The following is an 18240-nucleotide window of genomic DNA, read 5'->3' on the forward strand; positions in this document are numbered from 1 at the left end:
TTAAAAATAAGATTTTTTTTATCTAGTAAATAGTATGTGATAGGTCTAGTGACAATTAAGAATAACTTTCTGATAGTACATCTGTGGTATATATTAACTACCTTTTTAGTTACGATATGCCCAATTTTTAAATTTAATGCTTCCAAAGATGTTGACCTATACATAGTTTTTGAGTGAATGATCATATAAAATTGGCAGGGTTATGATAACTATGACTCACTGAAAGGTCCCCCGATTTCAACTGCCGTATCTTTGTCTGCCTTCAACACATATACCTCCCTTTTCTAAGCCCTATAGCCATTATTTCTTTATTTATACTATCTTTTTTTTTAAATTTTTTTTTTAACGTTTATTTATTTTTGAGACAGAGAGAGACAGAGCATGAACGGGGGAGGGTCAGAGAGAGAGGGAGACACAGAATCCGAAACAGGCTCCAGGCTCTGAGCTGTCAGCACAGAGCCCGATGCGGGGCTCGAACTCACGGACAGTGAGATCGTGACCTGAACCGAAGTCGGACGCTTAACCGACTGAGCCACCCAGGCGCCCCTTATTTATACTATCTTTAAGAGCTCATCATTTAACACAGTCTCAACACAAATCAATGAGATTTCTTCTTTTACTCTTAAAATACCCACAGTTTCTACTAAATCTCATCTTTATTCAAACTCTGTAAGTTTCAAGAATTCCAAATATGCTTCATAAATACGTTAGGCTTTTTTAAAGAATGCAGAATGAAGGTTGTAGGATCTTGAGGGATAGACTATCAAGATGGAAAAGAGAATGAGAGAAGATACAACTCTGAAGTTCAATTATCAGACCAAAGTTTTATTTAAGTGTTGTCCAATACAGTAATACAGCTGTCCAATATACCTGTCCAATACAGGTATACAGCTACTGAATACCAAAATGTAGCTAATGCAACTAAGAAATTGAAATTTTCATTTTAGGGGAGCCTGGGTGGTTGGTTAAGTTCGTTAAGTGTCCGATTTAGGCTCAGGTCATGATCTCACGGTTTGTGAGTTTGAGCCCCGTATTGGGCTCTGTGCTGACAGCTCAGAGCCTGGCGACTGCTTAGGATTCTGTCTCTCTCACACTCTTCCCCTCCCCCACTCATGCTGTTTCTCTCTGTCAAAAATAAACATTACAAATTTTTTTTAAAAAGAAAATTTCATTTTATTTAATAGTAATTGATTTTAATTTAAATACCCACATGTGGCTCACAGTGGCTACTGTATTGACAACCTAGTTCCAGAGCATAAATAAAGAAGTATGGTGTTGGGGCTCCTATTGGTTAAGCGTCCAGCTTTGGCTCAGGTCATGATCTCGTGGTTCTTGAGTTAAAGCCCTGCATTTGGCTCTGTGCTGACAGCTCAGAGCCTGGAGCCTGCTTCAGTTTTTATGTCTCCTTATCTCCGCCCCTCATGCTCTCTCTCTCTCTCTCCTTCTCTATCTCGAATGAATATACATTAAAAAAAAAAAGTATGGTGTTAAAAATAGGCCTATAAAGGGGCGCCTGGGTGGCGCAGTCGGTTAAACGTCCGACTTCAGCCAGGTCACGATCTCACGGTCCGGGAGTTCGAGCCCCGCGTCAGGCTCTGGGCTGATGGCTCGGAGCCTGGAGCCTGTTTCCGATTCTGTGTCTCCCTCTCTCTCTGCCCCTCCCCCGTTCATGCTCTGTCTCTCTCTGTCCCAAAAATAAATAAACGTTGAAAAAAAAATTAAAAAAAAATAGGCCTATAAATAATTTTACTTCCAGCTATGAAGACTCTTGTGAAGAAGACTAAATAATCATTACAAATTGTTTTTTTCCACTTAAAATGAAGCTCTCTTTTATCTTTATATAAAGTTTTGAATGTGTTATGGGCACTAAAGTTATTTCTAACTCTATAATAGCAACTGATACTTAAGTCAGCAGATTACCATGATATTCTAAGAATATCTGGGAAGCTGGGATATAGGAAAAGAGCAGAAAAGTTATGTGGGTAGGAAGTTGGAGGCCTGGTGGGGAGAACTGCATTAACCCTAAAGTTCTGCATCTTTCACCAGAGTATCATCTCTTAATATTCCTCAAATTCCTTATATTTTTACTTAGTACTCTCAGTGCTTTCTCTTATTAAAGAAAACAGGTTTATGTTTAAAAATCATACAAAAATAAGGAAAGAGTACCCAAAACAAGCTACTGAACAATAAAACAGTAAAATGAGGAACACATGACAATGTTTTCAGTAAGAATAAGAACACTAATGACTGAACAGAGAATAGAGATCATAGTTCCATCAAAAGTAAAACCAAAATAAGCCATGTAAAATAAATAAAAATAGAAAAATTAACATTCCCTCTTTAAAGAATGGTTCTCCCACAACCCCAAATAGAAAATAATCAATGATGGCGAGGATATGGAGAAACTGGAACTCTATATACTGTTGGTGGGAATGTAAAATGGTACAGACACTATGGAAAACAATATGGCAGGTCCTAAAAAAGTTAAAAACAGACCTACCATATATGATCTAGCAGTTCCACTTCTGGATAGACACCAAAAAAACGGAAAGCAGTAACTCAAACAGCTATTTGTGTACCCATATTTACAATAGTATAATTCACAATAGCCAAAAAGTGGAAGCAACCCAAGTGTCCATCAATGGATGGACAAACAAAATGTAGTATATACATACAATGGAATATTACGTAGTCATAAAAGGAAAGACACTCTGACACATGCTACAACATGGATGAACCTTAAAGACATTACGCTAAGTGAAGTAAATCAGTTATAGAAGGACAAATACTGTATGATTCCACTTATGTGATGTCCTAGATTAGTCAAATTCATAAAGACAAGGTGGAATGGTGGTTGCCGGGGGTTGGAGGTAAAAGAGATATAGGGAATTACTGTTTAACAGGTATAGAGTTGCAGTTTTGGAAGATGAGAAAAGTTCTGAGATGGGTAGTGGTGATGGCTGCACAACAATGTGAATGTACTTAATGCTAATGAACTGTATTTAAAAATTTAGTAAAATAGTGAATTTTATGTTAGGTATAAATTTTCCCATGACAAAAAAAAAAGTTTCAGCAAAAAAATTCCCTCTTTATATTAAGCTACATTTGCTATTTTCATGTATTCTCAGAAAAATAAATGCCTCAACTAGAAGCTATGTATTATTTCCCCAAATGTAATGGAATAATTAATGTTCTAAAATGTTAATTTTTAAGATGGTTTACAGATAACTGGTAGAAAAACATCAGAGTGTAGCCCTCAAGCTGAGCAAGTTCAAAAACAGTTTTCTGAATCAAATATGAGTCTTGTAATTGCTTATGAGGGCACACATAAAGATCAAAATTTTAATTCCAATCACACTTGACACTCAGTTACTTTCAATACTATGCAAACTGGTGAAAGTCCAAAATAAATAATATTTTTGGAGACTGAAGAGCCAGCACTAATATAAACCTAAGTTCTGCTGAATTTTACATGGTCTTTGAAGAAAGAAATTGGGAATCTTCTCTCAACTATCTCATGGCTCAGATGCAGAGCTATGTGTCCATAAAAATTTTAGCTAATACTCAGAACTGGTTTAGAAGATTTGTTACCCACTGAACAAGATCCTGTGGAACTGGACTGGTTTAATTAGTCAATAATGAAAATATATAAGCCCTGGCCTTGAAAAGTCTTCTTTGTATTCAAAGTTATTCCTGTGGTTTATATTTATGTATAACTGAAGATAAAAAAGTCTTAATGTTTTCCAATTTTCTTATGCTTCTTTCCATTTCTATTTCTTTTTATGAATATAGCATCTTTTAAAACTTGTGGCTCACTCAATTCTTGAACTTTAGTATCATATCAGCAAACTTTAACTTGCTATTTCTACCTATGAATCACAAGTATAACAAAAAACTAATCCTGATGTGGAAAAACATATTTATGCAAGTTATAACATTAAATGTCAGACTTTTAACCTGTTGAATTACACAGGAATAGATTTTCTGTAATTCAGATTATGTTTTAGACAGTGTTTAAACAATACTTGTTGGCTATTTAGCTTTGTCAACAGTTTCTTCTCCTGAAGTACATTTTGGCTCTTCAGTATCAACAAAGATTTCACACTGTTCATACAGGAACTTAAAGGGGCTGACAGGGAGATTCTGTTACCCATTTGATGTCATTAGCATCAGCAGCTCCCAAATACCTACAGGATGAAATCTAAATTCTATCTTAAATATAGGATACGAGAGAATTATAGAAAATAGGGTAGGGGTTAGCAGCTTAGATTTTATAATATTTTTTTATTGCTTTTACAAATGGTAATAATGGTTTCTTTAATATTTTATTTAGGCTTTCCCTAAACTGTTCATAAAAAGTCCTTAGTTCTGCTCTGTTTCTCCTGTCAATTTTAGTAACCAGCAATAACCAAATAGTAACCAGGAGTTACAACCAAATTTATGCTGTCACTATGTTACTTAAATTTACATAACGCTCATCAGTAGTGGGTATTTTTTTTATTTTTTATTTTTTTAATTTTTAATGTTTATTTATTTTTGAGAGAGGAATGCACAGAGTGTAAGCAGGGGAGGGGCAGAGAGAAAGGGAGACACAGAATCCGAAGCAGGGTCCAGGCCCTGAGCTCTCAGCACAAAGCCCGATGCAGGGCTTGAACTCACAAACCATGAGATCATGACCTGAGCTGAAGTCGGACACTTACCCAACTGAGCCACCCAGGCGCCCGAGTAGTGGGTATTTTTAAAAGCAAATAAAGTATTTAAGGCTGTAAATAATTAAGGCTGTGTTTCTAATTTAGGATCTGACGACCAAATTAGAATAGCAATGACTATAAACACTGTATTTGCTTAATATTTAGACAATTATAAAGTAAACACCTGTATATTACACAGCATGAAACTTAAATAACATGCGATGTGTAAGTATATAGCTCCCAAGCAATCAGCTCTAAAAACCACACTCTCTCAGATATATAATTTCTGGCATATGTATGTAAAAACTTACGGTCACAATATTTATTTGTTTACAAATAAATTCATTCCACAAATAACTGAGATAGTTTAACACTGTAATCACTCATCCAAAAAATGGCTGATTAAAGGAAAAATCAGCATAGAGAAATACATTTTGAAGTCAGACAAGAGTTTAATCTTAACTCTCTGGCCTGTTGGAAATACGAATCTAGAGCAACCATCTTGGTTTGTCAGGTACAGTCCCAGTTTACACATGCAGTTCCACCGTAATTGTTAACAGTTCTCTTTTCCTACTCTCACAAATGTCTTCATTAGGGGAACTTACATATCACCTGACCTAAATACCAACCTCTTCGTGTGAAAAAAGAAATTACAAGAAAACCTATATAAAGAATCATACCTGAAAGAAAGTAGGCTTTCGATAAGCCACAGCCTGCTCTTATTATTATAATCAGTTATCAAAAGGGCAATATAATAACCCAGACTCCTAAATAACGTTTTTCATAATTTCTGCCTCTTTCTGTTGCTAATCCTTTCTCTTCTGTAGCACACATACATAAACACATAAATCATAAGGATATTTGGGAGAAGTTTTTAAGAGTACCTCTAAGAAAATTTGAAATACCTGGGGTCACTAGAAGCCTCAGAATTAAAAAAATATACACAGTTTTTAAATGATACAGCTAGCTGATAATATAACTAAAGTTTGAAATGAAGTAACAGAGTGTTTTCCTTCCAAATGTCCTTAGGTTATAGTTATTTAAAAGTTCCTAATGTAGACTTTGAAAAGCAATAGCCCATCTTTAAGTCTTTCAAAAACTACAGCCTGAAAAAATATATAAAGAAGTTATTAAAATGAAAATATGAAGAAATATTTTAACTTACCTGAACTGCACAACCCAGTAAAAGTAAAAGCAACTTTTTAACTTCTTCTGTGCCTTGTTCTGAAATAAAAATGATTGCTAAGTACTACATTTCACTTTAGTTCCACTCTCTTTCTTACATTGGTAGAATTCATTGTTAAGTTACTATTCACAGCAACTTGACCCAAGGATTAAGTCTGCAAGTATAGTGAAGAATTCAAAAAAGCAGCTCTGTGTGCACAGTGTGGTAACAGCAGAAGAAATGACCAAGGATGTCCATTTTGAAGGGTTACAGTATAGACAAAATGCATTTCAATGCTCTATCCAATAAAGTGTGCTAATTATAAATCCACTAGTTTTCCATAAATTATTATACCACACCAGTATACCAAATGAAGAACAGCTGATATAGGGGCATGCCATAAATTCAGTCAAAATGGTTCCTCATAGGTCTGGCTTCTTTTTAGGTCTATTAATGTTCTCTTTCTAAAACACATATATGATCCATCTACCTATAAAATTTAAATGGCTTTACACTGTGTAGACTCATGAGAATCCAAACCTTAAATGTTATAGCCAGGCTGGTAAAAATGAACATTTATAATAAACTGGATAAAATTAATGGTCTGTGACAGAACTGGATAGTACATTTGCTGTGCAACAGCACTCAATTCAGATTTTCTCAAAACATATACATCTGACAAAAAAAAAAAAAGTCACTTCTTTGGGCAGAATTTCACCATCAGGCCAATCTGTCCATAATAAAGTCCAAACCTTCTTTTCAAACATTTCCTCCTACTCTCCAGGAAACAATCTATTTTCTTAGCCACACCTGATCACCGTTCCCCAAATATATACACATCTACACTCCTCTGCCTTCACTTCTGTTACTCTCTCTGCTTGTCTTTCTTCCCTACACCATCCCTCTAGTGAGCTACTTATTAATCACGATCCTAGGCACCACTCTAACATCTCTGTGTAGTCTTCCCTGACCAAACCAGCCACCAGTGGTCCCCAACCCTCTCTTATCTGCCAACTATAAGAATAACGGCTCCATATTTCACATGCCTTAATACTTTTACAGAGCTCTATTTTGTATTAATTATTACATGGTTTCCCAGTCATCTGTGCATCTCTCACCAAAACACAAGATTCTGCAAAGTACAGACCATTTTCTTTATATTCCTGGTCTTTATAATTTGGTAGGTAATTACTAAATGCATGTGAAACTGAAAATAATTCCATTTCACATATAATTTTTTTCATTTTTTAATTTGTATAGTCAAACATCCCAGAATATCTCTAAAGACCGTCTAAACTGATTCACCTCACCTAAGTGGTAATTTCCTCAGGAAAAGCAGCTGCTTGATTTTAGTTTTTATTTCAGCTTTATTTGTGTTTTGAATGAGAATGGAGGGTGGGGTTTGGAGAAGATATACTTGGAGTTGGATTACAGACAGCCTGAAAAAGTAAGTCCATTGTTGAATTTGTTAGTAGTTGCTAATTTCCCTAGTTGTTCAAAAATTAAAACTCTGAACAGGTCACATTTAAAACCTGGCAAAGGGCAGAAATTTCTGACAAAAATAATTTAAATGACCTAAGAAAACTGCTTCTCATCTTTCTATTTAGAAGTAGTTTAATTTAAACTACAACATCAATCACTAAAATCTTAAGATTCAAACAGCTCTGGCAATGAGAGCAGATGTATGAATACAAACCTAGAAATTATTTCAAAATCACTTCTTTTCTAAGGTTATGTTCCTTTAATCATGTTCTATATTGTTTATAATGAGATACTAAAAATAATTACAGGAAAGTATCAATGTGGTAGAGTTAAAACAACACTGGCCTTAACGTAAAATGAATGTCTGTTCCGTCCTACACATTACAAATATTCTAAGCTTATTGCCTCTTTATAAAACGGAATATCACCTCTGATTTTACCTAGAGCCATTGTATCCATATAAATAAGCAAGATCTTGATAAGCATTATAGCATTACGCAAAGTTAAGACTATCACATTATGCTAATTTTAATACTTACCAGAAAAAGGATTTTTGCCAATGATTAAGACATTTGGCAATGACATCATGATCAATTGCTGCAAAGTCTCCTGTAAAAAGATACCCCAATGGTTGTTATACAGGTAATGCTGATTAATTAGTCAATAAGCTGTAACTTATGATTTGTGCACTTCTGTGTGGATATGCTATACTGCAAATAAAAAGCTTTCAAAAAGGTGAAAAAACTTACCGAAGGTTTTAAAAAGACATCTAAGATCTTAAACTTTTTGTAACTTTAAGTTAATGAATTAAGTAACTAAAATTATAGTATCAGCCAGACTTAATAATATATCAAATATCTACAAAATAAGTGTCCAAGTGAACAGGTCTAATATTGACTATTTGGAAATCTGAGTTTTAGGTATTAGATGATGATTTAAAGATGATTAAATAATATTCCTCAATAAAAGATCAAGCATGATTACTCTTTTTGGTCTTTTGTTACTTCTCTTTAAGGGAATTAAAAACCTCTATTAAAATTAAGGAAATTATGGAGCGCCTGGGTGGCTCAGTCAGTTGAATGTCCGACTTCCACTCAGGTCATGATCTCACGGTTTTTGAGTTTGAGCCCCATGTCAGGCTCTGTGCTGACAGCTCAGAGGCTGGAGCCTGCTTCGGATTCTGTGTCTCCCTCTCTCTTTGCCCCTCCCCCACTCATGCTCAGTCTCTCTCTTTCTCAAAAACAAATAAACATTAAAAAAATTAAGGACACTAGTTATTTCATTAAAAATTGTGTCTTAAGATCATTTCATGCAAGTGAGCTCTTCCTCAGTGAATCATTATTTCTCCCCTCTATCTACAATAGATGTTTTAGTTCAATTTCTCTCAAATTGTCCGTGACAAGAATATATACACATTCTGATACTACGGGATGATTCAGAAGAATTGAATGCTTTCAAATTACTCATTTTAGTTAATACATCAACTATGCATCTTCCATTTTTATTATCCTTGTTTTGAGGAGATGAAGGAACACAATGCGTCTGTCATTACTATCACTAATAATGACATGCTACAAAGGGTCTGCAATGAATTAAGACTACAGGATGACAGGTGTCCCGTGATATTGCTCAATGCTGTCCCGTGATATTGCTCAATCTATGCAAAATTATACAAACAATTGTGAATGTCCTTATAATTTGGCTTTCACTATATATTCAGACATAACCAGTTACTGAGGAATACATTTTTAAAAGTGTTTAATTCTTTCTGAATCACTCTTTACTTAATACTATGATGAGGGAGCAAATATCATGAAAATTTAACTTGTATTGCTTTTTAAAGATGTGTAATTCTAGATCCCATAAAGCATTTTCCCATACCCAGTGTGTAACATGTACCAGAGGTTCATTAGAATTCATCTTTTATCTATAATTCCTTATAGGTATGTATTAGAAAGACTCAAAACATTTTCTTCAGTGTTACATATAGTGGCTCTTTAAAAAACTATTACCAAAACATGGATACAGGTTATTTTTTTTAATGTTTATTTATTTTTGAGAGAGAGATAGCACGAACATACACGTGAGTGGGTGAAGGGCAGAGAGAGAATCCCAAACAAGTTCCTTCCTGTCAGTGCAGAACCCAACACGGGGCTCAAACCCAGAACTATGAGATCATGACCTATGCTGAAGCTGGATGCATGACTGAGCCACCCAGGTGCCCCAAAACATGCACACATTTAAAGAAAAAGTATACACTCAGTATGTGTATCATGTCAGATAAATAATTAAGAGTAAGTGTCAAGAAGTGCTAAAATCACTTACTCCAAAGACTGAGTCTGGTTATTTAATAAATAAAATTTCCAGTTCAAAGCAAGTTACCTCAGGACAGAATATGCTATTAGCTAAGTATGTAACAGCTAAATGGACCTAAAGAATCATTCTTTGTTTCCTTGCCTTGAAGCAAAATTATCAAGACTACATGGACATACTGTTGTATTTTCATTTTCATTTGTCTCCATATACTTTTTAATTTCTTCTCTAATTGCCTAGTTGACCCATTCATTCTTTAGTAGGATGTTCTTTAACCTTCATGCTTTTGGAGGTTTTCCAGACTTTTTCCTGTGCTTGATTTCAAGTTTCATAGCATTGTGGTCTGAAAGTGTGCATGGCATGATCTCAATTCTTTTATACTACGTAAGGGCTGTTTTGTGACCCAGTATGTGATCTTGGAGAATGCTCCATGTGCACTCAAGAAGAAAGTATATTCTGTTGCTGTGGGATGTAGAGTTCTAAATATATCTGTCAAGTCCATCTGATCCAATATATCATTCAGGGCCCTTGTTTCTTTATTTATTCTCTGTCTAGATATTCTATCCATTGTTGTAAGTGAAGTATTAAAGTCTCCTGCAATTACCAGGAGACTTATCCTTTTTTTTTTTTTTTTTCAACATTTATTTATTTTTGGGACAGAGAGAGACAGAGCATGAACGGGGGAGGGGCAGAGAGAGAGGGAGACACAGAATCGGAAGCAGGCTCCAGGCTCTGAGCCATCAGCCCAGAGCCTGACGCGGGGCTCGAACTCACGGACCGCGAGATCGTGACCTGGCTGAAGTCGGACGCTTAACCGACTGCGCCACCCAGGCGCCCCTGGAGACTTATCAATTCTTATCAGTAAGGTTGCTTATGTTTGTGATTAACTGTTTTATATATTTGGGGGATCCCAAATTTGGTGCATAGACATTTATAATTGTTAGCTCTTCCTGATGTATACACCCTGTAATTATTATATAATGCCCTTCTTCATCTCTTGTTACAACCTTTAATTTAAAGTCTAGTTAGTCTGATATAAGTATGGCTACTCCAGCTTTCTTTTCATTTCCAATAGCATGATAGACAGTTCTCCATCCCCTCACTTTCAATCTGAAGGCATCCTCAGGTCTAAAATGAATCTCTTGTAGACAGCAAATAGATGGGTCTTGTTTTTTTATCCATTCTGATACCTTATGTCTTTTGGTTGGAGCAATTAGTCCATTTACATTCAGTGTTATTATTGAAAGATATGGATTTAGAGTCATTGTGATATCTGTAGGTTTCAGGCTTGTAGTGGTGTCTCTGGTACTTTGTGGTCCTTGCAACATTTCACTCACAGAATCCCCCTTAGGATCTCTTGTAGGGCTGGTTTAGTGGACGAATTCCTCCAGTTTTTCTTTGTTTGGGAAAACCTTTATCTCTCCTTCTATTCTGAATGACAGACTTGCTGGATAAAGGATTCTTGGCTGCGTATTTTTTCTGTTCATCACATTGAAGATTTCCTGCCATTCCTTTCTGGCCTGCCAAGTTTCAGTAGACAGGTCTGCTACTACCCTTATGGGTCTACCTTTGTACGTTAAGGCCCATCTATCCCTAGGTGCTTTCAGAATTCTCTCTTTATCCTTGTGTTTTGCCAGTTTCATTATGATATGTCATGCAGAAGATCAATTCAAGTTATGTCTGAAGGGAGTTCTCTGTGCCTCTTGGATTTCAATGCCTGTTTCCTTCCCCAGATCAGGGAAGTTCTCAGCTATGATTTGTTCAAGTACACCTTCAGCCCCTTTCTCTCTCTTCTTCTTTTTCTGGAATTCCTATGATACAGATATTGTTCTGTTTGATTGCATCACTTAGTTCTCTAATTCTCCCCTGGTACTCCTGGATTTTTTTATCTTTTTCTCAGCTTCCTCTTTTTCCATAATTTTATCTTCTAATTCACCTATTCTCTCCTCTGCCTCTTCAATCCACGATGAAGCCTTGAATAACTGGGGAGGTGGCCATATTCCTGGAGATGGCTGAATGTTGTAAAGAAATTTATTTCCCACAGGGGCGCCTGGGGGGCTCAGTCAGTTGAGCGTCCGACTTCAGCTCAGGTCATATTCTCACAGATCATGGGTTCAAGTCCCACACTGGGGTCTGTGCTAACAGCTCAGAGCCTGGAGCCTGCTTCGGATTCTGTCTCCCTTTCTCTGCCCATCCCCCACTCATGCTCTGTCTCTCTCAAAAGTAAATAATAAACATTAAAAAAAAAAAGACTACCTGTACATATATTTAAAAGAAATCATAAATATGAGATGCATAAAAAAAAGCAATCACTGTTCTGTCTCTATCCCATTTAGCAGAGATAGTCTAAGAACAAAGAACATTCAAATTCAGTATTATTAAAGAGGTATTAAATTTTAAGAGATCCTGAATTATTAGGAAAAAACCTTTACCTCAGTTTTAAGATAAAGGATAATTCTCATTTATACCACTTGTTTTGGGATAACATGCGTGAAAACTGATAAATCATACCAGAAAACATCAACTTAGATTTTCAAGGTAATTTATTATATTGTTTTGCCATGTAACATTCCATGTTGGTATAATGTTATAAGGAAACTGTCCAGACCAATAGTAATCTTCAATACGTCCACAACCTCACTCCTCCACCCTCTTCCTCAGCTGGCTCCCCACTCCTGCCTACTCTGTTATCCCATGCCTCATCGTAACTCCGTCTGTTCAAAAAGATAAAAGCAATCTCATTGATCCTTTCACTGTATGGTATCATCAATAACCTAATGTGTTTGACTTTTATGCTATGTAACTCTAGTAGTTCGATGATGCAATTGCTACAAAAAACTGCTATATTCAAACTTAACTCCATGTGTCTGAAAATGTACTTTAGTGTAGCAGAATCTGATACCTAGTACAGCATACTCTGGTAGAGTACAATCTGAATGTCTAGGCTTAAATGTCAGCTCCATGACTTACTGTGTATGTGACTTCTGTTGGGAAGGGCAGGAAATAAAACAAAAGTATAAAGTTTTTTTTTTTAGTGGTCGTTATGAAATACTAGTTAATGGGAAAAAATCTATCTTTTACGTTACTTCCAAGTATTAATTTAGTTATGTCTGAAAGTGATAATATTAGGCAAGGCAGCTAAAAACTACACAAATTTTAAAAATCCAATTATTCTAAAACCTCTATTTGGCTCTATGCATCCAGAAGATTTGTAAAAATTCCTATTTCCCTATTCTAATCTTACAAGTAACACTGAAAAATAAACAAAACATAAAAGATATCAGAGACTAAAAAAACCTGATTGCTATTGTTGAAACTCTATTAAATATCATCCCCAGATTTCCCAGACATCACCTAGTTCTAAAGATGTTCATTATTAAGGTGCTAAAGAAATGGAAAAATAATACATATTTGAGCCCAAGATAAATATGACTTTAAGTAGGAGGAACAGATTAATTGAAGAGTTAAGGATGATAATACATACGTATATGAATTAGTGAAGATACTTCACTTTGTTAGAAAAGTGGCAAGAAAAGGGGCACCTGGGTGGCTCAGTTGGTTAACTGTCTGACTTCGGCTCAGGTCATGATCTTATGGTTCATGGGTTTGGGCCCCATATTGGGCTCTGTGCTGACAGCTCAGAACCTGGAGCCTGTTTCAGATTCTGTGTCTCCCTCTCTCTCTCCCTCCCTCACTCATGCTCTGTCTCTCAAAAATAAATAAATGTGAATTTTTTTTTAAAAAAGTGGTAAGAAACATAAAAAATGTATAGAGAAAGAATTTTAGCAATATAACTGAAAGAATTGAGAAAACCAGAGCAGTTATTCATTCAACAAATATTTACTGTGTGTTTATTATCTGCCAGACATTGTTCTAGAAAATGGAAATACAGCAGTAAACAAAAATCTGTGCTCTCATGGGGTAGACAGAAAATAAGTAAGTGATTTTGATGATAAGTGCTAAGTATAAAAATAAAGCAGGGAATGAGACGGCATACTGGAGATTGTGTTGTTTCACAGAACAGGGAGAAATTCTATCCTGGTATGAAAACAGCCTGGAGAACACCAATACTTAATAAAAAGAAAAAGACCAAACAAGAATGAACTGGCAAAATTTGCAACTACGTGGATGGAACTGGAGGGTATTATGCTAAGTGAAATTAGTCAGAGAAAGACAAAAATCATATGACTTCACTCATATGAGGACTTTAAGAGACAAAAGAGATGAACTTAAGGGAAGGGAAACAAAAATAATATAAAAACACGGAGGGGGACAAAACAGAAGAGACTCATAAATATGGAGAACAAACTGGGGGTTACTGGAGGGGCTGTGGGAGGGAGGATGGGGTAAATGGGTAAGGGGCACTAAGGAATCTACTCCTGAAATCACTGTTGCACTATATGCTAACTAATTTGGATACAAATTTTAAAAAATAAAAAAGAAAATTAAAAGAAAAAAAGAAAACTGTCAGAGATTACATTAAAAGGAAAATAACAGTAAAGGTGCTCTGATAGGTACAAGTAATTTTATTCCTAGTACTTTTTGTTGACTTACAGTTTTTCTATAAAAAGTGGTATATTAACTACATTTTTACTTGACCATCTAAAAGCTTTATTGATATACACACAAGCTTCTGTGAATTAAAGTTCATATTGCTAAAACACTGTAAGAAAGGCTATTTCATATTTGTGCCAACACAGACAGTATTTAGTTAATCTTTAAAGATAACTTGAACTACGGGGTACCTGGGTGGTTCCGTCAGTTAAGTGTCCGACTCTTGATTTCAGTCCAGGTCATGATCTCGTGTTTTGTGAGATTGAGCCCAACGTGGGGCTCTGTACTAACAGCACTGAGCCTGCTTAGGGCTCTCTCTTCCTCTCTCTCTTCCCCACCCCACTTGTGCTTGTGCATACTCTTTCTCAAAATAAATAAACTTTAAAAATGTATCTAAGCTCATTTAAGAAAAAAAAGATAACTTAAACTAGGCTTCTCCTTCTTCCTAGAAGTTATCCAGAAACTACTTTCACAATAAGAAGTTAAACAATACTTCTGGCAAAGGTCTGGGCTCATATCCCTTTCCTGAATTACACACTGAGCAAAATGCTGTTACTAAAACTGCACATTACTATAGTACTAAACATAAGTTTCAAAGATTTCTAAAATATAAGAGTCTCTTCTCTAAGACTGATGATATAGGGGCACCTAGGTAGCTCAGTCAGTTAAGTGTCTGACTTTGGCTCAGGTCATGATTTCACAGTTCATGGGTTCAAGCCCTGTGTCAGGCTCTGTGCTGACAGCTCAGAGGCTGGAGCCTGCTTCAGATTCTGTGTCTCCCTCTCTCTCTGCCCCTCGCCCGCTCATGCTCTGTCTGTCAAAAATAAATAAAACATTAAAAAAAATATTTTTAATGAATAAACATAAAAAATATTTAAAAAATAAGACACAATCCATTTTAAAAATTCAAACATAATTACATTTATAATATTTGTATTTATACTTTTATCTGTGTTACTAGTGAAAAGAATTAAGACATTTTACATTTTAGTAGCCTATAAAAAAAAAGTAAATGAATGGCATTAAAAGGAAAGAACATTTCGGGCACCTTGGTGGCTTAGCTGTTGGGTGGCCGACTTTGGCTCACGTCATGATCTTGCAGTTTGTGGGTTCGAGCCCCGCATCGGCTCTATGCTGACAGCTTGGAGCCTGGAGCCTGATGTAAATTCTGTGTCTCCCTCTTTCTGCCCCTCCCCCGCTCATGCTCTGTGTCTCTCTCTCCAAAATAAATAAACATTAACAAAAAAGTTTTTTTAACTTGTTTAAAAAAAAGGGAAGAACATCTGACCAAAATGTCAAAAATACGATATCAAGTATGTGTTGTATAAAAAACAGAGTCTCATTCCTTGGCTACTATATTTTATTAATAATCCAAATATTGGCTATTATAACACATATTAAACAAAAACCTTAATAAGTACCACCTTTCTCTGGCAACTAGATTAATGGTACCAGACCATTTCTTTTTAGTATTAATGACATTAACCATACAAAAACGTCCCAATAAATTTAAATTTCCTAATAGTATTCTTTTTTTTCTGAGCCTCAAATGATTCAGCTTATTATTTTAGTGGTAGTTGAGGAACCACCTTGCTTCATTCAGTACTTATTTAAACTGCAGGCACAGTAGTCAAGACAAACACTGCTGCTGAAAGAATTATAAAAATGGACTAATATTTTACTAGCAAACTGTGTCTCTGATAATCAAGTTCACTATTCATTCACAGGAATAAAAATAATGCTTTTTTAAAAATTCAAAGAGCCTAGGTAATTTTACATGATAGTTATAGCTTACTTATTTCTGACTTGAAAATTTCAAATATTTATTTGCAAGACAAAAATACTTGCCATATATGGATCAAGTGATTATCTGAAAAGGTCTAACTGCCACTAAACATGAAGAAGTGCATGTTCAGGGGCGCCTGGGTGGCGCAGTCGGTTAAGCGTCCGACTTCAGCCAGGTCACGATCTCGTGGTCCGTGAGTTCGAGCCCCGCGTCGGGCTCTGGGCTGATGGCTCAGAGCCTGGAGCCTGTTTCTGATTCTGTGTCTCCCTCTCTCTCTGCCCCTCGCCCGTTCATGCTCTGTCTCTCTCTGTCCCAAAAATAAATAAACGTTGAAAAAAAAAATTAAAAAAAAAAGAAGTGCATGTTCAATGAACTTCTCACAATCTATTCTCACCAGTTATTTCTCTCAAGACCTCTTATTATTACTCCCTCATTGTACTTATTTATCACAATCAAAAGTATTTTATTTAGTCATTTACTTGTCTATTATCCCTCTAATAAAACCGCTAAGTTCCATGAGATGAGGGACATGGTTTGTTGTGTTCACCACTGTAGCCCCAATGCCTTAGCATTCAATAACACGTAGCAGAAAAGAGAGGAAATCTGAATGACATTGTAATTCTTACTGAGCTTGTACATATTCCAAATCATTAAAATGAAAAAAAGGAGTAATACTGACACTTAAGTTTACCTATCATTACTAAAAAGATTCAATGAAATAATTCCTTCCACTAATAATCATTTCAGGGTATTCTGTCAATCTTCTTTTCTCCCTGGGAACCATTTCTACAAGATGACCCTGATTCCTACCAACCCATTAAAAAAATTTTGGAGACACACATTTATGAATTTTAGCATACCCAAATTCATTTTCCTTTTGTGAAACAGACCCATCATAATGTGACAATATTTTACCTCAATACTTTTTCTGAGGAGCATATGAGATATAAATAAATATTTTTAGTAGTTTTAATAGATTTCAGGGAAAATTTTGATTTTTCCAAAAGACAGGTAATTTAACAGGTGACAAAAACTGCACTGATTTAGACTTTAACTTGAAATCTGTCTTATATTAAACCAGGCCATGTGTGTCTTGGTTACATATATGAGGAAAAAAAATTAGCAAATCAATTAATTGTGTAAATAAGACAGTTGATCTATTCCTGAAGATACTTTAGAACTGTCCTGGGGGCGCCTGGGTGGCTCTGTCAGTTAAGTGTCCAACTCCTGATCTTGGTTCAGGACATGATCTTATGGATCATGGGATCAAGCCCCGCATCAGGCTCTGCGCTGAGAGCATGGAGTTTGGGATTCTGTCTCCCTCTCTCTCTGCCCCTTCCCTGCTTGCTCTCCATCTCTTTCTCAAGGTAAATAAGCATTTAAAAAAAAGTTTAGAAGTGTCTTGGAAACATTTTATCTAAGAATATGAAGCACTGGGTTGATGGCAGAAATAGTTTGGTAACCTGGCTCTACAGGAAAAACACAAGGGAGTAATACAAGAATTTCAATCTTCAGTAATATTTTGTGTTTTAAGTATCTGAAACAACACTGACAAAATGTTAAGATATTCATTCATGTCTAACCCTAAGTTAGTCCATTGGTATTCAAACAGATTAATAAAAAGAAAAGAATATGTAAGTGGTCATCCAGCAAATGTTAATGAAATATTACAGATGTGTCTAAAAAAAATGGTGTCAACTCAACACAAGTCAAAATACTAATAATAAAATCACCAGGCATGATAAACATTTGGGCTTTTCAATTCTGGCACTATTAACATTTTGGGCTGGATAATTCTTAGTTTTGGGAAACTGTGCTGCGCACTCTAAGACACTTAGCTGTATTCCTGGCTTCTACCCACTAAACACTAGTAGTATTCCTAGGTGTAAGAACCAAAAATGTCTCTAATCACTGCCAAATGTCCCCTGGGGCATAAAAGCACCCTCCATTGAGGACCACTTATTTAAACTATTGAACTGATGGATTCCACAATTCTATCCTTCCCAAATTTCTTGGTGACTACAACATCGTTAGATTAACATGATTAATAAAAAGGTAATTTCAACACTTAGCTTTAGGCAGGAGGAAGACAAAGAACAAGACAGCAGTAGTTTAATAAAAAAGAAATACTACTTCATGCTACAACATGAATGAACCTTGAAATCATTATGCTAGGTAAAAGAAGTCAGTAACAAAAGACCACATAGTGTACAATTCCATTTTTATGAAATGTCCAGAACAGGCAAATA

At 35.6% G+C, this 18240-nt stretch overlaps 1 protein-coding gene across 5 annotated transcripts in view; it reads right to left on the bottom strand.

The window, feature by feature from the left end:
* CCDC88A (coiled-coil domain containing 88A) overlaps nt 1-18240 on the bottom strand; it is a 146875-nt gene that overhangs the window by 87657 nt on the left and 40978 nt on the right. For all 5 annotated transcript variants that reach the window (XM_047068126.1, XM_047068127.1, XM_047068125.1 and 2 more), the window contains exons 4-5: nt 7878-7947; nt 5857-5915 (exon numbers count right to left, since the gene is read on the bottom strand). In XM_047068126.1, coding sequence (XP_046924082.1) covers nt 5857-5915; nt 7878-7947 — 129 coding nt within the window. The remainder of the gene's footprint in view (nt 1-5856; nt 5916-7877; nt 7948-18240) is intronic.

This window comes from Lynx rufus, unplaced genomic scaffold (genome assembly GCF_022079265.1).
Source record: "Lynx rufus isolate CCGP_SWC_20201006 ecotype Redwood Valley unplaced genomic scaffold, mLynRuf1.p SCAF_8, whole genome shotgun sequence".
Taxonomy (NCBI): Eukaryota; Metazoa; Chordata; class Mammalia; order Carnivora; family Felidae; genus Lynx; species Lynx rufus.